Consider the following 22,731-nt stretch of genomic DNA (forward strand, 5'->3'; position numbering starts at 1 on the left):
TTCGTAGAAAGAAGAAAAAAATCGATTAATTTTTATAGAAACTTTAATAAAAACCGTATAGTTATAAATGTAAGCTTTACTCTCGTACCATTTTTTGTTGAAAATGTTTATTGAATAGGAAGGCGAAAGAAATCATAGGGATGTTCAAATTCAAGCTATTTTTATAAACTGACAACGGTATGTCAAAAACAAAAAAGAAGAAAATACAAACGGTCTATAAAACACATTATAGAAAACAAAACTGTGAACGGGACAACACGAAATGACATACCAATTAAAGACAAACTAAGTGGTTCTCCTGTAACGTGCATATGAGGGACGAGGATTGGGTGATTGAAATAGTGAGTTATGCGTTGCTGTATAGATTTTATTCTTTCAGATGTCTGATAGTTACAAAAATATCTTTTTATATAAATTTAGGTTTTAAAGAATCGTGACATAAAAAGTCCATCGTCAAGACTGTTTGAGTTGGTTCTACGGTTTTGGTTTAATACGGTCAACCTCTAATTATTAAAGGTCTAAATCCTTCATGATAAACAAAGAATAACAATAAAACTGAACTCCAAGTTAAATTTTAAAAAGTGGAAGTGTATAAAGACTGATCATCTATGGACTGACTAAATCAAAGCTTTAACTAATCAAACGTGTGAAAAACAACCGTCATATTCCTGACCATCAACTGGTATTTTTAAACAAACAGGGTTAAACCTGGTTGTAGTGCTAGCTAAACCTCCCTTTAAATAAAAGAGATTTAAAGGAATTACAAGTGTTTACATCTTTTTGTTATTGATAACTAAAAATGTAATATAATGCATGTCCACGATGTATACCTATATTTGTGAAGATTTAGTAGAGTTTGAATATAAATATATGAAATCTAGGATGTATATATCTTAATTTTGTATACGTTATATAATGTTTTATACATGTTTTGCTTTATATGGAATTAAACGAGCATCGATTCAAAGCAAATAAATCTTAAACTGTTTGTAGGTTCTGTGGAGCTTTGGTTGGTCTTTTTTCCCCTGAAATATCTTTAACCGTATAACCATCATGACTGTATATGTTTTAACCTATAAATATACATGTGCATATGTTTGAATATATGTGAATATAGCTTTTTTTTACGCTAGTAAACAACAAAAGCGACATTTGGCTTTTAATTATTATAAAAGAAAATTGATTTTCAAATATTTGTCTCGAGCATCACTGACGATGCATTTTTTGTCGACATGCGCATCAGGTGCAGACAAATTGGTATGGTCAGTGTTATAAGAGGTTTACTTCTAGTCTTTAACAATTGACAATTGTTGTGTATTCTCTTCTATTTCGTTCACACACAGGCGGAAACCCGATTGAAATAGAACAAAAGAATCGAAGCTCTTTGTAAGAGAAGGCGATAAATGCTTACTGTAATGTTTACTATAGTAACAAAAAATTTAAAAGTTAATAGAAACTAATAAAATGACTATTTTCTTCTCACTTACGAAGTGTTCTATTATAAAAACACCATTTGCATAAGGTTTCAATTTATCTATTACATAATTAAGCAGAACAATTAGATATCAAGTCGACGACATGGGTATCTATCAAGTTGGATGTAGAAAATGCATAACCTTTTTAAAAAAATACCACGGACGGAGAACATATCAGTCTATTAGTGCAGTAATTTTCGTGTCTGCCCTTCCATTATGTGACTCAATAAAAAATTCAAAGAAATGGGTAACAATTGTATCGAAAAGAGAAAATCGAGTGGACCTTTTTATGTTAGGGCGTGTTTGAGTTGACTATTTTGTCTTAAAAACGTGCAAAGCAAGAATATTTGATACATCATCTCGCTTCAGATTCTCTCATTTTTATATATCAAACCTACAGGTTGAATTATAACATAAAAAAATCACAGTACTAAAAGATGAAATATATGGGTAAAGTGAAATACCTATCTAATGAATCATAAAAACAGAGTATGTGTGTTCGAATGGCTATTTTTTTACTTAAAGTACTTGACGACAGTCTTTCAAGTTGGATGATGAAAATGCATATCTTCGAAAAAAAAAATTGTTTGTGTGTGATAACTAAAGGTTAACAGATCAGACAATAGTTTTCATTTGAATCAATTCATTACGTTTTATTTCCACATTAAATTTATAGTATTTTATTACGTTTTATTTCCACATTAAAATAGTATTTTATAAAGTATTTTGTCTCATGTACATCCACTTTATATCCTTTTCTAAACATCTATCATAATTCAATGAAATTAAAAATAGTTTTCATATGTAAATAATTATGTACTGCTGAGTGATTTTCCATTATTTAGAATCTATAATATTTAATACTAATAGTATATACTGTATAGATTGTCCTTTCTTTAGAATCTTGAATATTTAATATCAATAATATATACTGCGTAAATGATTGTTTACCAATACCAGCAACCAATATTTGTTTTCTTCATTTCATTAAATATAAGCGACAATTCTCAATAAACAAGGATTATTTTAACAAGAAAATATACCACATGGTGCAATATTTACTTATATACCAGTAATTCATGTGAGAAATAAATTTGTTTTTTTTTTATTTCAAGGTTTTTTAATTAAACTTTGGTATAATTTCCTTCTTTTTTTTTTATACGTCCGCAAAAAACATTTTTGGGTCGTATAATGGTATGATGTCGTCGTCGTCTTCCGAAGACACATTGGTTTCCGGACAACAACTTTAGTTTAAGTGAATAGATCTTTATGAAGGAAGGTCGGAAGGTCAATGCCACAAAAAGGAAGGTTGGGATCGATTTTGTGGATGATGGTCCCAATCGCTTAGGAAATAGGGGCCCAAAACAAGCATGTTTCTAGTTTCAGGATAATATCTTGTGTATAAATATTTCGATTGCTCTGAAACTATACCACAATGTTTAATACCACAAGTAGAAGGGTGTGATTCATTTTAATGGTTACGGTGCCAACAGTTGAGGAATGAAGGGCAAAAAAAACAGCATTATTTTAGTTTCCAGACAATAACTTGTGTTTAAGTGTATGGATCTCTCTAAAATTGTACTACAAGGTTCCATACTACAAATGAACGGCTGCCCAGCCGAGTTTTGGGGTTATTGCTCCAAGGGGTTGGGGGTTGGGGTGGTTCAATAAGTTTGGGGAATCTTTTGTTTAAAACTTTTTTAAGGGATTCATATTTTTCATAGTTTCAAGATGAAATCTTCAATTGCACACTACAGTATTGCGCAATAGATTTGCAAGATATTTGACCACATTTATGTTGTGTCAGAAACCTATATTATGTAAATACATTTGATCACAATCCAAATTCAAACAGCATCAAGCTTATAATAAATATTGTGTCCAAATTTGCCTCAACTTTTCATGTTTCGACCTCTACGGTCGTATCAGGCTGTGTTCGGTGAAACATTTGATTTACTCTGTCACAAGATTCTTATTTATGACCACTTACTAATAACTTTCCATTTTGTTTTAGGGAGAAGTCATCCAATTCGTAGTGTGTCAACACCTTCTCAGCAGACTCAAGATATAACTCCGGTAAGCACACCCACACCGCAATCGCCGCAAGTAGACCCAATTCAGTCTGTGCCTACAAAATCTCATGGCCAAGAAACAAACAACGAATCAAATGATAGTGTTGAAATAGCTGAAGAAGCTTTTGCTTACCAAACTTTTAATCAGCATACTGGGACTAACGCTTCTAGTCGTCATTCACCTTCACCTCTTGAAAATTCCCCTTTTCAAGAAATTCAAATGGAAGATTTGTCAAAAAGGAAGAAAAAACATTCGAAAAAGATGCCAAATGTACGTCTGCATCAAATGAAATCGTCATCTAGAAGCCATTCTCATAGCCCAAAACGTGATGAGGGCATCAGTTCAGATAGAGGACGTTCTTATTCGATGGTTGAGGAAAGCAAACGTGATAGAAGTTTAACTCCAAAAGGCAGGGGTCATAGTAACAGTGAACCTTTTTCAGAAGGAAAACGTTCACGTCCATCTTCGGGGTCGTCTGCAGACGAAAGTCAAAAAATCAGAACTAGAAGTAAGGAGAGTCAGTCTCCAAAAACACTTAGACCAGCAGAGGCTCCAGCCTTGACTTTATTTTCGCAAGACAGTGAACCAATGGCAACTAGTATAGACTCATTAAAACTAGTGCCACCAGCCGAGAGTCTAAGGACTCCTAGTGATACATCGAGTACAGGAACTAGCAACGATGGAATGAATATAGATGTAGAGAATCAGGATATTAAAGACTCTGGGCCAAGTTTCAAAGACACGAAACCAAATTTTGCATTTAAATCACCGTCTGCAGCGGATGTTGAAATAAGTAAAGCAAGAGTTGGATCTGTTGCCCGGGCTAAATCTTCTACAGCTACAGATCAGCTGACAAAGCTAGCTCAGATTGTACAGGAACATTTCTCTGACGATAAAGAGAGTGAAACAGACTTTGTAGATCAGAATACCGGCATGTGAGATTGTTAAAGATTTACTCTAGTCTGGAAATTTAAGTGCAATGTAAGGTTATAGACCTGTAAATAAGAATTGTTTTATAGACATATTAATATATATTATACATTAGTTTGGGAAACTTTTAATATAATTGTGTACAAATATCCTGTGGTGAGTTAAGGATTAAATTTTATGGGATTGGAGGGGAGGGGGTCTTATAGGATTTTGTTTATCCATCTGACCAGAAACATTTCTTTAAAGTAGGAGTGCCATTTATGAAGAAGAGTAAAATTATATCTATTTGATTATGAAGTGCTGTTTATATTATTGTCTGTGATTATCTTCGTTTTGGTGTGTTATGCATGTATAATAAGCCTAAAAGGATTTGATTTGAGGTTGGTTTTTTTGTGTTTTTACGCCACTTTAAAGCACCGTTTTTGGGCTATTTCGTGGCGGCTAGTTTTTATTGTTTGAGGAAGCCGGAGTGCCCGGAGAAAACCACTGACTTTCGATAGGAAAACTCACGACCTAAGTGATCACTGGCTATTGATTACAGTTGTAATGTAACTACTAAGACCACTCAGCCACCAAGGCTCCTAGCCTAAAAGGAAGATGACTTTGGTAGTATGGGAAAGTTATCTGCTAACTTTGTTCTTTTATATCGACCAGGTTTGTCTATTTCTTCTCAAGGACAGAGGCCAAAACTCAACGTATACTACTTTCTACTACACCAAGTCTGATGTTACAAAAATATGAAGCCGAATAGAATCATTCACAGGAGATTTAGCATTTAGAACACATGTATACATTTTGCTTTTTAGTATACATGTTCTGTGTAATGATACAATTACATAAGATATGTGCCATTTGATTGTTATTCTTAAATGATTAGAAAATGCTAAACCAAGTATATAGCATATCGTTTGCTTATATAATGCACTAGTTATAAACCTGGTATCTTTGGTGAGTTATCACTAGATTTAAATATAGATAACCAAACGAAAATAGATTTATCTGCTCCGTTTCTTCAGTTTTCAACTTGTAGAATGAGAATGCTTGCCAATTATAAAACTTCCTAACGGTATTTTGAAGTGTTTTGCACAATTTAAGTACAATTTAGGAGTTAACATCTGTTTGTGTACATCATATTAATGTTGTTATGTGGGCGTCAGAACTAAAATTCTACCAGTAAAAACTGGCCTTCAAATAGCATTTAACTCTTTCAATTATTGTCTAGTATATGCGTATTACAATGACCTTGATTTTTCTTTCCATTAATTATAGTTTTATAATATTCGTATGATGACCTTGAAGTTTCTCCCCATTTTAATACAAGTTTATCAACATTATAATCTAATGCTGTATATTTCGATCATTGAATGTACATGTATCTATGTGAATGAGTTACATGAAACATACTATTCCTAATATGTAAGGGCAAAAGCTTTATGTAAATAGTATCAAGTACTCACTATGTTTCCTTTTATGAAGTGTCTGACCTAAAAATAGAAGGAAAAACAAAAAGATTACATGTCGGTAGAATGCAGTTTTTACTTATCACGCTTTTAGCTAAACGTTTCAACGATCGACTGCATAAAAATTTATCTAAAACGGGAGCTAACTCTTGCAGCCTCCAACTCTTAAAAAGTTACTGATCTCATTATGAACTTTTTTCAGAAACATGCATATTTATATGTTTGGGTTGTATGCTGTAAAGGTCACAAGTCATTGAGGAATGACAATCATAGTTATATGAAAGATGGGTCGTCACTTGAAGGTCACATTCTAAGCAGCCATTTTTATTTTATTGTTTGCTGCAGGAGTTATGGAACTTTGACCATTTGTTTGACATATTTTAACATAGTTAGACCCAATGAATGCTGCTTCTCAAATAACATTTGCCAGAAAACTTTCGTACTTGTTAGGATGTGTACTTGGCCGTATTTTACTTCCATTTTGATGTGACAAATGTTTGCTTGAATTAAGGACTTCTACAATGCGTATTCTGTAGTAATGACACTGCGAAATATTGTCAAAAACTTTCATAAATTCTAAGATTGTTTCTCTCTTCTAGTATGAGTTATTGACCCACTTTACCGCAATTTTGTTGTGGGTTTTTTCGCAGCAGTTTTTGGACTTTTTTTTTTAATTTTGATTATTGTAACATGAAATAAGCTTATGTGTATAATTTGAATAAATTGAAATTGAATAAAAGTGCATGTAGTAAATACAATGAAATGTCATATCAAAATCATTTTAAATTGAGATAAAGTGTAACAATACATTGACATACTGTATGCATGTCTGTGCTCTTGTAACTATTACATTAAAGAGTTACAGAATCGGGACAGTTTGCTACAACGTAGCAATCTTATTTAGGATCAAGATCCTGGTATCAGCTATGCCACATAGAATAGTTTTGACTTAGTGATTGGTGTTAGGAGTCACGTCTTGAACCGTCAAAATTGTACATAAATTGGTCCATTAAAATCTTAAGGTTATCAGATGAAGAGATGAGCTTATGTTTTCGTTGAGCCATTTCTTTCTTTTACGTATTCTAAATTAAACTTTGGAAAGTGTTTTTAGCTCACCTGGCGTCCGTCGTCGTTAACTTTTACAAAAATCTTCTCCTCTTAAACTACTGGGCCAAATTTTACCAAATTTAGCCACAATCATCATTGGGGTCTCTAGTTTAAAAAAATGTGTCCGGTGACCCACCCAACCAACCAAGATGGCCCCATGGCTAAAAATTGAACATAGGGGTAAAATGTAGATTTTGGCTTTTAACTCTGAAACCGAAGCATTTAGAGCCAATCTGACACGGGTGTTAAATTGTTCATCAAGTCAATATCTATCTGCCCTGAAATTTTCAGACGAATCGGACAACCGGTTGTTGGGTTGCTGCCCCTGAATTGGCAATTTCAAGGAAATTTTGTCGTTCTTGAATATTATTATAGATAGAGATAAAGTGTAAACAGCAATAATGTTCAGCAAAGTAAGATCTACAAATAAGTCAACATGACCAAAATTGTCAGTTGACCCCTTATGGAGTTATTGCCCTTTATAGTCTTTTTTTACCAATTTTTCGTAAATTTTTGTAATCTTTTACAAAAATCTTCTCCCCCGAAACTGTTGGGAAAAATTCAACCATACATGGCCACAATCATCATTGGGGTATCTCGTTAAAAAAATGTGTGCGGTGACCCAGCCAACCAACCAAGATGGCCGCCATGGTTAAAAATAAAACATAGGGGTAAAATGTAGATTTTGGCTTATAACTCTGAAACCGAAGCATAAACTGTAAACAGCAATAATGTTCAGCAAAATAAGATCTACAAATAAGTCGATATGACCAAAATTGTCAATTGACCCCTTAAGGAGTTATTGTCCTTTATAGTCAATTTTTAATAATTTACATAATTTTTTGTAAATTTTTACAAAATATTTTCCACTGTAATTACTGGGCCAAGTTCATTATAGATAGAGAAAATTGTAGCAACAAGAACGTTCAGTAAAGTAAGATCTACAAACACATCACCATCATCAAAACACAATTTTGTCTTAATTTTATCTGTGTCCATTGTTTAATATGCACATAGACCAAGGTGAGCGACACAGGCTCTTGAGAGCCTCTAGTTTTTTTATAAGACCGCAAAAATTGTTTTGCGTCGTATAATGCTATCATGTGTGCATCTAGTTTCCGGACAATAACTTTAGTTTTAGTGAGTGGATTTGTATAAATGTTTACCAGAAGGTTCAATACCACTAAAGGAAGATTGGAATTGATTTTGGGATTTATGGTCCCAATAGTTTTCAAACAATTATTATAACTTGTGTATAAGTGTATGATCTCTGACATTATACCACAAGTTTCCAAACCATGAAGGGATTGTTAGTATTGACTTAGGAGGAGGAGTATGACTCAATTTTTTTTGGAATTAGGGGCAAAAGAGGGGGAAACTCGGTTTTTCTGGTCAATGGAAAATTAAGACAATTTAAAAGCAGTGTAAGGGAGGTAACTCAAAAACGTTTAACATACACTGTTGAGTAGGTTTTGGATTTACCTCCCTTACACTTCTTGTAAATGATGTATAAAGAAATGTCAGGTTTTGCACTAATTGGCAAAAAAAGGGGGTGGTAGTAGTTTTCAATTTTTTTCCCACATTTCTCAAATTTCAAATTTTTGAAAAGTTTGAAGAACAAATCTTTAATTGCACAATATTGCTCAATAGATTTGTAAGATCTTGACATTTGTTTTGTGTCAGAAACTCTAGTACGTCAAAAATTTGATCACAATCCAAATTCAGAGCTATATCAAGCTTGAATGTTGTTTCCATGCTTGCCCCAACTGTTCAGGGTTCGACCTCTGCGGTCGTATAAAGCTGCGCCCTATTGTTTGTATAATAGAATTGTTTTGCAGTCGGGATTAACGTGGTGCACCTCATTTCTGTATACATATAGTATTTTAAGATCATAAATCATGTTTTATTAATTTTAATATGCACGCCATGCCTAGCTACCCAGAAAATGTATTAAAAATTATTAAAACTGAATTTAATTTATTCATTTACAGCTGTTTAAATACTAATTTTTCCTCCCTCGAGCTATTATATAACAAGCGAAACTACGCCCACACACAAAGAAACCCAGTAACAGTTCATAAAGTTATATGGACCAATGCATGATGAAAATACTGAAGGTTACGGTAAAATACTATAATGAATTGCAAAGATTGTGGTTTTAAGTGAAGATATACCTCTCGAACTCTTTGAACTGATTTTTTTTCAAGTTATGATTTATAGTTTCAGAGTCTAATATAATCTATGTCTCTGCTTAAAGTAGTGCTTTTCACCTCAGTTTCTCTAACAGAGTGTGATCGTAGGGAGTTTCCTCAAGTCAGATCATCATTCGGTCAAGATCCTAATTTTCTTTCAAAATATATGTAACATCATAATTATTTACTCCACTTTAATAGTCATCGTACTAATGACCTCACTAAGCTACTTCGTGAATGGAACAAAAAAATATAGGACACCCATGCTTTTGTGGTTGATAAAAATAATGATTTCAAGTGGTGCTAAAATTGGCATTTTGATGTAATGTAAATATGTAGAAAATGAAATCTTCTAAGCATTTAGGAAAAATCTGCCGGTCTTAAATGAAGTTTATGCCCCTAAATAGCTGATTGTTATCTTTTAAATTGATATTTGCCAATATTTTAAAATTTATAGTAGGTAGACTAAAATGAAAGTATTGAGCAAGGATAATAAAAGTAAAAAGTTACTGCGCAGTACATACCTTTCTGTATTTTTTTTTTTATCAATGCAGCTATGATGAGTGTGGTTTTTGACGACCTTGACTTATCATGAGGGTCTTTGTGCGGTCGGGAAAGCAGATAGGAGTAACGCATAAATCTTTAAAACCATCTTTTTTCTTAAAGCCTCAATCCGATTTGTTTGGTCGTTTCTGGAATAAAACCTAAATGGAGCCATGTCAGTTGAGATGTTGATTACTATAAATAAACGGCTAGAGATACCTGTGCTTTGTACAATGTGGTCAATTGGCCGTTTCAGAATTTAAGGACTATGGGTAATTTCATAGTTCGTACCCGAAAATGAAAATAACGTCACGTCATTGGTTAAATTTCCATTGTTTTGGACGTTTTCAACCAATCACGACGTTTTGGTGTACACTTTTGAAAATATTACCCAGTGTGCATTAGATTCTGAAACGGCGAATTGTAGGCTGATTGATTATTATGAGTGTCTGTCTTATAATGTCAAGTGAAAAATTGTTAAGTTTAATGCATTATAGTAATATTTTAAACTCAATATTTATTAAACAGTTATAATAAGTACAGTATATGAGGAATTTGTAAATTGTATGAACTTTGTAAAATGTCCATGAAATAAAAGATTACAATATGTGCATACTTGTTTCTTATCGACTGTAATAATTCAACGCAAACTTTTCTAACAGTATTTTTTGACATAATGGACACAAACATACATGAAACAATGTTCAATTTCTAATATGTTTTTTACAAGCTTACTTAGCCCTATGGTCTAATCTTTTACCATCACTTTATTTCCGTCGTCCGTAAACATTTCTGTAAAAAAAAATATTCTCCTTTGAAACTGTTCAATTGATAGGAACCAAAGTTGTTTGCTTTATCTGTTTGGTGTTATCTGCAAAGTTTTTGATTTTCGTCCCGGTTGACCAACCAACATGGCAGTAATGTCTGAAAATATAAAATAAGTTATAACTACAGTGATGGCAATTAATTATCGCTAAAACCATAGCAATTAAAGAAAACCTCACAGGGTAAAAATGGTCAACGCAACAAGTTCTACACACAGGCACTTGTCTTAGAATATTTTTTTGTATGAAGGTATGTAGGAAATATTTTTCTGAGACAAGTGCCTGTGGTTCTACATGTATCTACCCGCCTCATTTTGGAATAAGTCTCCATTTACATGATTTTGAGTTTTTGCCGCTGAAATGTTTAGGTTTAGCAGAAAGTTCGACATAGGGATAATGATCCGACGGCGGCGGCGTTAGCTAACTTCTCAAAAGCTTTATATTTTAGAAAGTGGAAGACCTGGCTGTTTCATTCTTTGTACATGGATGCCTCATGTTACGAAGTTTCTGTCAGTGACGTGTCCAATGTCCTTGACCTCATTTTCATGTTTCAGTGGCTACTTGAAAAAAAAGTTAAGATTTTTTGTAATGTTAAATTCTCTCTTATTAAAAGTACTGTAAATTCACAAATTATTGCGTGCATTTATTATTGCGATTTTGTCATTTTAGACTTAAATGCGATTTTAATTTTTACGATTTTGAGGAAAAACCTGTTAAATTCATAAAAATATTTCAAAATGCGAGTTTAAATTATTGCGTTTGCAACTCAGTCGCATTTTTCGCAATAATAAAAACCTCGCATTAATTTAATAGGATAACTATATTTGGTATGTGCGTACCTTGCAAGGTCCTCATGCCCGTCAGACAGTTTTCACTTGACCTCGACCTCATTTCATGGATCAGTGAACAATGTTAAGTTTTGGTGGTCAAGTCCATATCTCAGATACTTTAAGCAATAGGTCTAGTATATTCGGTGTATGGAATGATTGTAAGGTGTACATGTCATCTGACCTTGATCTCATTTTCATGGTTCAGTGGTCAAAGGTATGTTTTTGAGTTTTGGTCTTTTTTTCTAATACTATATGCAATAGGTCAACTGTATTTGGAATAGAATATATGGAAATGTTTTATGATCTATGTCAGTCACGCAGGTTTTATTTCACCTTGACCTCATTTTCACGGTTCATTGCTCAGTGTTTTGTTTTTGTGTTTTTGTCTTTTTCTTGAACTATAAGCAATTATAGATCAACTATATTTGTTGTATGGAAGAATTGTTAGCTGTATATGACTGCCTGGCATGGTTCATCTGACCTTGACCTCATTTTCATGGTTCATTGGTCAATGTTTAGTTTTTCTTGGTTAATGTTAAGTTTGTGTGACAGTTGTAATAAAGCTTTATATTTAGGACTATCAACATCTATAATACTAAAATTACGAGGTCCAATTTGTCAGCCGTCATCACGTAAAAACGACGAATCACAGAATTCAACTTTATATATAACTAATATAGTACAAAGGTGTAGATTAAAAATTACACCACTCCAGGCCCTTTTGTTTTCCACGTATTTAATATTGCCAATAATTAAGAAGTTCCGGGTCGAGTCCGCTACCGATACCAATAGTATATTCACCTGTTACATATTACCTTATCTGTACGTTCCGCATCTGAAAGGCGCACCACCAAACGTTGTATTCAGGATTAATATGCTATATACACGGGTCATAACCACAGGGTTGACACTACTAATAAATTATTTGTCAAATTGTTACCTATTGTAGTATTTTAATCAGTAAGACTTTCTAAGATAACAATACGAATACTAAAAATCTAGACTAAAAATAAGGCGTATAGGTACAGTTTTCAATTTGTTAGTGGGCATGACGTAAAACAGCGAAGCAAAAAATTCAACTTTATTTATAACTTATATAGGGACAATGCTGTTGATTAAAAAATACTCCATTCCAGGACCTTTTGTTTTCCAAATAATTAATATTATTGTTTCAGTTCGACGGGTTCAAACAGAAAGACTTGAAAGCAGAGAAAAACAGTTTATCTTATAATCGGCATATAGTTATATACTTTAATTCAGTCACGGACCCGTGATATCACGGGTGTGTTCTAGTAATATCAATGATTAGTAAAGAAGGCGAGACATTTCAGCGTGTGCACTCTTTTTTTTACTTTTTTGAATTTCTTTACCATTGTTTGTTTCAAAATATAATATTAAGCAGGTTTAAAGTTAATCAATTGCAAAATGACCAGCATGACAAAATTAATCCATCCTGAAAATTGTAAATAAATCTAACTTCTCATGTTTGAGTTATTTCCCCTGAAATATCGATTTCTTTTCTACCCAATTTTTAGCACTTAATGTCTTTTATTGTGATAACTATAGCAGCTAGTTTTAAAACGTATATTGCAAAAATGATCAACACAAGCTACATGTGTCTTCCTTCGAAATTTAAGACAAAAATACTTTTTGTTATGGTATGTCCAAGAAAAACACTTTTTTTTTTCAAAGTGTGAACTTGCAGTAGTTCAGTTTATATCACTACGATTACAAAGTTTGTCAGGGCGTAAAAATAGAACATAAAACGGGAAATAAGCTGTAGAAATTGAAACTGTTTATCTCTCAACTCGTTGTTGGAATGCAGCCAATCAGGTGCTATTTTTTCCAGGCCTAGAAAGGAGAATAGACGATGTTTATTCGACAATACCAACCAGTCAATTGAATAGCGGCAAGACCTGATGACACATTATCCCGCCCTCAGTTCCCATTATAACTGTGTAATAAAAACTCCAATATGGCCAGAAAAAATAGGCGTTCGATTAAGAATGTTTACTAATTTATTTATTAAAGGGATCAAGATCTTGAAATGATATATAAATAAGAAGATGAGGTATGATTGTCAACGTGACAACTCTCCACAAGAGACCAAATGATAGTTGGTTATCTTTTAGATGAGCACATCAAAATCTGGGCGTACAGACATTGATATCACAATAAAAAAAAAATGATATTCATCATCTATATACAATGTATAGGACTATACTTTTATTTCATAATCATTGTACTGTTTTCCGTGTACTTACGGATATATAACATGGCATCTTAATTATTAGAAAAAATCTCAGAATTTTATGTTCATTAAATTCACAATCAAATATACGATGTTTTAAAGATCAATGGTGTAAAGCAATATGTATAGGTGTTTAGGAATTTCCTTTATGAGTTGACGTGTTTCATCTCTAATTGTACACTGAATCTAACGCCACATTGCCAATTATTTTCGTCCGGAATATTATACATGTGATAATTGCCATCGGAAGTTAAATGGAACAAACAACCAACTGCATTTGATTTTTTAATTGACCAACTATAAAATAAACGGCATGAAATCAATGGAGGCATCATGAATAAACCTCGACTACATTATGATATCCTCTCCCCTATATCATCATTGTTGTAAGACGTCCATTGTGAGAAACGATTGCGTCAAAGTTAAGTAACCAAACAACGAAAACAAATTTAGGATTACAGATCTACTGGATCTGCATTGGCTCTCTTCACTCAGGGTCAGACCCCTTTCCCTAAATTCGGTACAAGATATGTAAATTGTATAAGAACTACCTTCCGATTCCGTGACCAAAAGAGTCAAATCCTGATACAGCACCTGTTTTTTCAAGTGAAATTTTATATCTCTAGTTCTTCACCAAATAATTTTACGTGATTCGATCGTACATCAGTGTAGGCATTACTTTATAATTACATGTTACTAAACGGATGATAAATTAGAAAAAGGACGAGTAATACAGCAGATGCGATATGTATGAAACAAACGTACTTCTTGGGACATTTCAAAGGAATGGATGCGACGTAGATATTTATGAAAAGGGAAATAGCATGCATGAAATCAAATGCTCCAACGTTTTGTTCCGGTACCTACAAGTATATTATTTTTAGATGACTGCATTAATTTTTAAGACTAAATTTATTTTTAAGATGTGTCAAACTTTCTTACTTTTGCGATCGAGCGATATAGGTCAGATTGCGTCACTACTCTTTTTAATATCAATGCACAAAACATGTGTTTGGTTTATACATGTTTTTTATTATTATTAATTACTTATGAATTAATAATTTATAAAGGAATGTCAAGCCTACTAATTCATTAACTGTAGTTGTTTTTCTTTAAATAGTGTATATTTTGTGGTTTTGTTTTTTTTTTTCGAGTTTGTGTTGTATTTTTAGTGCACTTTTTCGCTTCGCTTCGCTTTTTTTTTCTTTTTTTTTTTGGAATTTTTTTTTTTCCTCTTCTTTTTCGATTAGATTATTTTAAGTGAGGTGTCTTTTGAGATCCAAGTTTTCTTAAAACTGCGCGTTCTCAATTCTTACTAAATGACTTGCTTGTTTTTACCTCAGTCAACTTCGATCCTTTTTTGTGTGTGTCATATTACTACTCCACTGTACTACTCCTTCACTCCTACACCTCTTGTGGTGACAATTAACACTTTTAAAGATTTAATCGGTTTTCAGGTTGATAAGGACAGCATTAGTACATCTGAACTAGAGAGCGCAGACTTATTTCTACCACATAGGTCATTTACCTTTAACGGGAATCAAATGACATTGACCTTGACCTTTGAACACTTATTTGTTTTGATTCGCCGGATTGTTTTCCGAAATTATAAAGGATATCATAAACTGTCGATAGTGATTAAAGTTAATATCAGCTTCCGTTTCACATTAATAAAATCACTTATTCAAGTATGTTAATTGTTCAGCTTCTTGCTGACTATTTTAGTTTACTATCAACATTGTTTACGCTATGAGATGTCTGTCTCTGAATACCCAAACAATCTGTGACGACAGGGCACAACATTAGAACTCCATAAGACAATACACGAGTGAAACGACTCAGCGGAATGTCTACACAAGAACACTCATAAACAAACGTGGAACACTTTAAGACCGGAATTTGATTATATGATTTTCTGGTGAAAGATTCATGAGGCCATGCTAAAAAATATTTGTGTTGAAGTTTTCTTTGTTTAGAAAAAAATATTGTAAAATAAAAATAATCAAATTGAGATGTGGTGCATGACTGCCAATGAGACAAAAATTAACCTGAGTCCGAAAGACGAGGATGTACTAGTAATCAACTATAAGTCATCGTTAGGCGTTAATGCAATTAGCCAAATCCATATCAAGCCTGTTGTAAGGTATGAAGGCCTCGACATTACTATGTATACTCTTTTTCTCATTGTTGAAGGCCATACAGTGGCCTGTAATTGCTTATTACAACTTCATTATAACTCTGGCGGATAGTTGTTTCATCGGCAATCAAATTTTTTGCCTGAGGCATACGATATAAGATAGTTTAAAAAAAAAAACCTATACACATGCATTTTTTTATTATTTGTTTTGCCTTAGTTTTACCGATCATCCATCTTTAATGAAAAATTACAATAAGACCATGATGTATATTTTTATTTATTCCTACTCGAGTAAACTGAATATTGAATTTATATTTGAAAAATGTGACTGAAAGCACAGGTCAAAATTACAACTTGATAGTTCCCTTTCAATTGATTGAAGTCGTGGGCCTCAAACCAGTTTTACATGATAAACTGCTACTATTTCTGTTTTCTACAAACCGAATATTAAAATCATATCAAAATAATTTCACAACAGTTGCCTTGGTACTTTTTTAGAACGTTATTTGTCGAATCGATGATTAGGTTCCTTCCTTAAACAAATTTTTCTAGCATCATGGTTTTTCCAAAAACAAAAAATTTCCCTATTTAATTGTATTTCTCTATGCGTTAATAGTATATATATATTTCTGTCAATATTACACCAAATTGTTATTGAAATATCATTATTACAATTAAAATTAAAATCCCACGGTGATTTAAAAAATAACATGAATCGAGACCCGGATATCTACATTGATTAATTACATATATCATAAAATATTTAACGGAAAAAAAATAGATAACTTTTTAAAATCTGTTAACAAAAAATATTGATCAAAGGTCGATCCACACCCGACTTCGATGACTGTCTTATTTTACAAAATAACTTAAAAGCCAATAAACAAAACAAATTATGAAATCTCTGGACTATCCCACAAATTATACCCTGTTATTCAATAGATAGAACAATTAGATTTTTTTTTAAATTGGACCTTCCTTTTTTTGTAGACATTCGTCATCGAGTACGATATTATATATTTATTACTGATTGACTCAATGCACATGTGAATTTGTCACTTGTTGAAGTTCAATCCTTAAGGGCGATAAGGTTAAATATTATTATCACAAAATGTGTACAAATCGGTGCATGTTTTTCTTTATATCACCTATACAAACACCAATGAAGGAAGTCAGAAGCGATTGGCTATTGGGTTTCTGTTACGGTATACAAAACACATACAAAATTTAACTCAATATTTTATCTTGTAACAATTAACAATAAATTAAAAATACATACATACAATACTATTACTATTTTGTCACGTTCTGTCACCTTCGGTCAATTTTTTTTTTCGAAATACTGTTAAAATGTTATTAATAAATATTACCTCCATGTTTCGTTGGGAAAACATATGTGAATGTGAAAAAAAAATATTAAGCAATTTCACAAAATAAAATGATAAGTTTCACAAATTCACATGCATTCATAAATATTAACTATTGCTTTCGAAACTGGCAGTGTTCGGTATGTTTTCAAACAATTTTTATAAAACATATGTTTGCTAAAACTCTGTTCGTAAATATTTCTCATAATCGTTCGACACATGCTCATATGCTTTTTATTTTTCCCAAGACAAATTATTGCAAATTCTGTCTCGACTAGTGGGCTCGTCATGTATTCACACACCACATGTATAAGTAATACCTGTGAAGTTTTGCACCATTAGTCTTTTGAGGTAGAATTCTGCTGCTTAAAAGAGCGTTAATTCTCTTTGGATTTCATAAAAAATAATTATCCTAGTGTGAATTGTCATCAATGTAGATGTGGATAGTATTTCAAGTACTCCGACAAAGGCCGTGGTAAGTTAATTTTATCTATGTTCGCTGCTATTTCCTCTTTTTTCTGGGACACGGGTAAAGTACGATTGATTGTTAATCTACACATATGTTTTAAATCAGTCACCCCATTTACCTTTGGATTTTTAAGTACTATTGGCAAGTCCTTGCGCCCTGAACTTTCTAACCATCTACATTTGTTATGTTCATTTAATCCTAATCTTACGTAATAGTCTACTAAACTAACAATTGAATCAAATTTTGGCACACTTGATTTTATATTCACATCACAATCTAGTTGAAAAAATCCTTTTGAATATGATACCCGTACACTTGTTGGTCCCCTAGGAGTTTTCACACTCACCGAAAATAAGAAGTTGGGATCTGAACTATCCCTCACTAAAAATGTTCCTACGTCGGATTTTCCTAATGTTAACTTTGCTTGTTGACTTGACATTCCATTAAAATACCAGTTTGATTGCATAAGTAATTCCATATTCCTACTTTGGACATTAAAGTCTTTGGCACATAAATAATCTGAAGTTCTCTCTTCTATATTTTTTGTACAAGTCCGACACGTGTACGTCCCACCAGATTGTAACTTAATTTGTCTATCAATCCTTGCGTCTTTGTATGCTATCAAATCCTTTTTGTAATGTGGACTTAAATTTTTAAAATCTGACTCTGCCATACATCCAAACACGATGATTTGATCTTTTGGACACATTTATATGTACCTCCTTGTCCTAATTCATCGACTGATAACGTAACTAAATTTTGTTTATAATTTAACGTCTTCTCTTTTGGGTTCGTAGAGACATTTGAAACACAAACTAAAAATTCCGCCTTTTAAATACACCATCGAGACTACTAAGAATAATCGAACTGAGAGTTCACCAAATAAAGGAGACCTATCATTCTCAGAAAATCAGGTGGTTTCCTCGGAAATCCCCTTTCGAGAAACAGCGCATGTCATTCAATTTTATATATGGAAACCACCTTTCTAAAAATAAACTTATCAGTTACTTATTTGTTTTCCTTGTAAGAAGAATGATCACAGGGAAGTATATTTCAGGTAATTAATTTATGAAATTACTAAATTAGTTGTTATGCCCGTTGTTTCAATATTCAGTACTTTGGAAGGATTTGTTTACACAATATAAAATTGCTAAAGTGAAAGTAAAACACACGTGTCCTTTATTTGTAAACAATTCGCTGAATTATGTATAATTATACAGGTGAAGTTCACAAATAGATGCAGTATTAAGTGTGGTTTCACACACACACATCCTTGTAATTCCTCGTAATTCCTCGTAAAATGATATTCATTTTTGGATACAATGAATGAAATTGTATTAAATTCAATGATGAGCAATTCATTTACTTTTCCAATAATTTAACGGCGGTTTGTGTTAGTAATCGCATATATATATCTTATCCAATAATTAAGTCTACCGTATAATTCTGATACTTCCTCTCAACATTAATTTAACTTTTGTGGTTTTACTTAGAAGTATTTTAATGTGATTATGAAAGAGATCTACTAAACGTCGTATTTGATAGAAACTGAGGGCAAGCTAAAAAAAAATATCTATAAAAATTAAATCAATACAATAAAATTGTTACTATGTATTTAAAATGTTTATGTAGCACAAATAAAAATAAGAGCATTTACTAAATATGGGACTAGTACATGAATTTGTTTATTGGTCCCAGATTAGATACACCCGGATAAATACTTCAAAATATTTTGTCTTAGCCATCATAAAGGAAGGCTTAAATTAAACATAAAGAGCAAAATTTAATGTTGAGACATATAAACCATTTAATGAAATAAAAGAAAACAAAAAAATATTCAAAACGTCTCAAAAATCGAGTGCAAGTCTTATATTTTGCAAAACCTGTGTTACCAATTAAAAGGGAATAACACTGTAGATCTGCAAAACCTGAATCTAAAATTTGAATAAGATATGTATGGCCAATGTTCGTCAAAATTTGAACCAACATAAAACAAACAAAAAATTGCAGTTTTTACATCAACACAGAGGTTATAAACAATTCTCTGTGACTTATCCTTTACTTTTTATGGTGAGAATGAAGTATTGTTATTGCTTCAACTCGAAGTGCTTATATTAAATAATCTCTAGGCTTTTTAACTAGAGTAGAGGTCGGTGGTCTCTTTTTTTTTTTTTTTAAATTTCAATTACTATTTTAAATAATTTATTTTAGTTAAATATCTATAATAATTCAAGGGCATTCAAATCGACATTTTTTTTTTCAAAATTTTAAACATAATAGTCGACTGGGATATATTTTGTCCGTCTCCTGTCCGTAAGTAAAACCTATATTATGTTTACTGCTTGGGTGTCGTTCATTTTTCTGAGTCAGCGTCCACGTGGACCTTACTATATATAGCTATATCGTTGCGTAGAATAGGGAGCTCTCTGCAAATAAAAACTGTTCTTTTTACAACTCTCATTTTTGTTCCAAGATGGCTTCTTGCTGCACACTTTTTGGGTTCCTATCTTTTTTCAGTGCCAGTCCAAAATCCCGCCCTTTCGGCTGCTCATTTTGCAGAATCTTTCAATTTGATTTACTGTTAATCAGCTCTTGTAATGAATATGCAATGGACATTGGGATGAAAAAATATCAATCATTTTATGATTTATTTATGTTGGCCGTTTTTATTTATTTTTTGTAATTAATTTAATTTCTATATAAATATCTATCATGTAAAAAATCTATTTACATATTTTCACTTCAATTTTTAGAAATATAAAAACCAAGATTGCTCTTAAATTTATTTATAAATAAGACAATTCTTCGTGAATTTAAACATTTAAACAAATGACATATTATATGTTGCACAGCTTTGGTTTGCATTGTTAGGCTGACCCATATTTTCAGCTAAAACGATTGGGTAGAATTTATCGAATTGTAACGCCAGGGACCTGCTAAATAGGACTATTGACACGTTTCCTGGAAAAGTGAATATAATGTGTATATTTTGATAACGGAAACTTCTCACATGTAACTTTCTTTCATTAGATGTGCACAACAAAATGCATGTCGATTTCTCATATGACGCGATTTAACATGAATCTTTTTTTTTAACATCGAAAATTGGAAATATCAAGTAAGCTTTTGTTTTATGTAGCATATGATAGTTTCTTCAAAATTGTACCACTAATTAATGAAGAAATGTTTGCTTGACATATATATGACCAGTGCATGTATAGCAATACTTTTAATGGTTAAACAATTGTAATTGTAAACAACATGGATTACTTATAATTATATACTTACCATATCCGGTGACCTCGTTTTTCTTGGAATCCAATGTAAATATGACCGCAATCATAAGGTTGTTCCATTTACCGAAAAAGATATACATTTGTACTGTAATAGGTGAGGGGCCTGATGTGGGGGGTTTCATCACGATTCACGAGTTGATTTTTTGGTCAATCACGATTCACAGAAAATAAATTTCCATGATCACGGATCACGAAAATAAAAAAGTAAAAAATATGTAGAAAAACGGATCACAATATCGAAAATGCGCCGATCACGAAGAATGAAAATAACCCATCAGGCCCATCATAGGTTAAAGGTGACGTAATATATAAGGATATATAATCTCCTTATGTAGATGATATTTAACATTCACTATAAATGTATAAGTAAATTCAGAAAAAAAAATCCCAATAAATAAAGAAAATATTTTAGCGATAGGATGGAAAAATTTTATATCTCAACATTTTATTTATCAATGAACTTATTTTTTATGCATTTTTAGAAGGAAACAAATCGTGCATGCACACAACTCGACCGAATTGAAAATATTTTTGCATATTGAAACTTCATCTAAACGCAAATAAATTACAGAAAAACGCATCAGTATGTATTATATACCACAGTAAAAGTTTTCATAAGTGGGGCGCAGTGATATTAAATTCACGAAAAATAATTACGTCGCAGTACCTAAATTAAACCGAGTATCTAATTTAAACCATTTCTTCAACCGCCCTCCAAAAATGACAGATATCTTTTACCTTTATTTGTCATTTTCCCAATGTCACTAAATGCCTAAATGATGAACAACAAACGGTTATAATATTATACCACTGCAGAGTTAGTCTCCAGTGAAAAGAAAGAGCATTTACGGAAACGCCCATAACTAGACTCAAGCTAGCGAACAATAATCCAGCGAACATGCGACGTCTAGATCAATTCAACTTTTATAATGGGCAATTGAAATAAATCACAAGCATCAATTTCTTGCAAAAAGGAGTCATATATATATATATAATCATACTAAACGTTTGTCAAATTTTATAAATGTTGAGAAATAAAGCAAAACATCGATTTTGAGTTCTCACTACGGTATCACAGATGTTAAGCTTGTGTGCATGCGATTTAGATACTTCTCAATATAGAATCACGGATCTGAAGTTATTAGCTTATGTGCGATTTGGTTACTCCTCATTAAAGTTCCGTTTGGACGTCGACTCTAATCCATTTCATCTATTTTATCAGCATACGGATTCAATTTGAATTTGGTGAATTTACGAAAGAAGCATGCATCTAAAAGATAAAATACCTTCACATTATATTTTTAACGCAAAACTGTGAAGAATTCTTAAGTTGATGAATTGGAAAGCACTGCTTTGTTTTGCTCCCTGTTTTTGATGCTCACAAAAGATTTGCAGTTGTCTTCTATACTTTAAAGCTCCATCTGATCTTTCTAAAGTTATCCTAAAACAATAACAAGTGTCGAAAAAGGGGGGGGGGGTTAATTTCTGTATCAATTATTTTTTAGATCAGTTTTTTTCTATTCTTTATTTTTTGCGCATTATTCTCTATTTATGATATCTAAGGACCCCAATTTTCACTACTCTTTATTTTGTGGCCTATTTTACTCCATTTTCTTTTTTCATCATTACATGTAATTCTCTGTTTGCTCACCATTGCCTATTTTGTAATCCTAATTTCTCATTTTTAATGACTAAACGGGAGAAAAAAGTTTGCAGAAAGGAAAGAAAATATTTTGTGATACGTAAAAACCCTACCTGTCTTTCGCATGTATGACCC

The 22,731-nt window shown here is 32.2% G+C and overlaps 2 protein-coding genes and 2 long non-coding RNA genes across 6 annotated transcripts in view; 2 read left to right on the forward strand and 2 right to left on the reverse strand.

The window, feature by feature from the left end:
• The window catches only part of LOC143045113 (protein CLEC16A-like), a 140,391-nt gene extending 135,533 nt beyond the window's left edge, over positions 1-4,858 (forward strand). For both annotated transcript variants that reach the window (XM_076217433.1, XM_076217434.1), the window contains exon 23: positions 3,490-4,858. In XM_076217433.1, coding sequence (XP_076073548.1) covers positions 3,490-4,487 — 998 coding nt within the window. In that variant the 3' untranslated portion in view covers positions 4,488-4,858. The remainder of the gene's footprint in view (positions 1-3,489) is intronic.
• Positions 4,859-10,529: 5,671 nt separating this feature from the next.
• The window catches only part of LOC143045117 (uncharacterized), a 127,342-nt gene continuing 115,140 nt past the window's right edge, over positions 10,530-22,731 (reverse strand). Inside the window, exons 13-14 of one of the 2 annotated variants that reach the window (XR_012968871.1) lie at positions 22,241-22,395; positions 10,530-10,572 (exon numbers count right to left, since the gene is read on the reverse strand). This is a non-coding gene — a long non-coding RNA (uncharacterized LOC143045117). Of the gene's footprint in view, positions 10,705-20,946; positions 22,396-22,731 lie in introns of both variants that reach the window. The other variant, XR_012968870.1, reaches the window with a different exon arrangement.
• LOC143045116 (suppressor of cytokine signaling 2-like) lies at positions 17,049-18,594 on the reverse strand. The gene has a single exon (XM_076217435.1). It carries the CDS (start codon positions 18,365-18,367, stop codon positions 17,618-17,620), a length of 750 nt encoding a protein of 249 aa, XP_076073550.1. The 5' UTR covers positions 18,368-18,594; the 3' UTR covers positions 17,049-17,617.
• Positions 18,629-22,731, forward strand: part of LOC143045119 (uncharacterized) — a 32,715-nt gene continuing 28,612 nt past the window's right edge. Inside the window, exon 1 of the long non-coding RNA XR_012968873.1 lies at positions 18,629-18,715. This is a non-coding gene — a long non-coding RNA (uncharacterized LOC143045119). The remainder of the gene's footprint in view (positions 18,716-22,731) is intronic.

This window comes from Mytilus galloprovincialis, chromosome 9, assembly GCF_965363235.1.
Source record: "Mytilus galloprovincialis chromosome 9, xbMytGall1.hap1.1, whole genome shotgun sequence".
NCBI classification, from domain to species: Eukaryota; Metazoa; Mollusca; class Bivalvia; order Mytilida; family Mytilidae; genus Mytilus; species Mytilus galloprovincialis.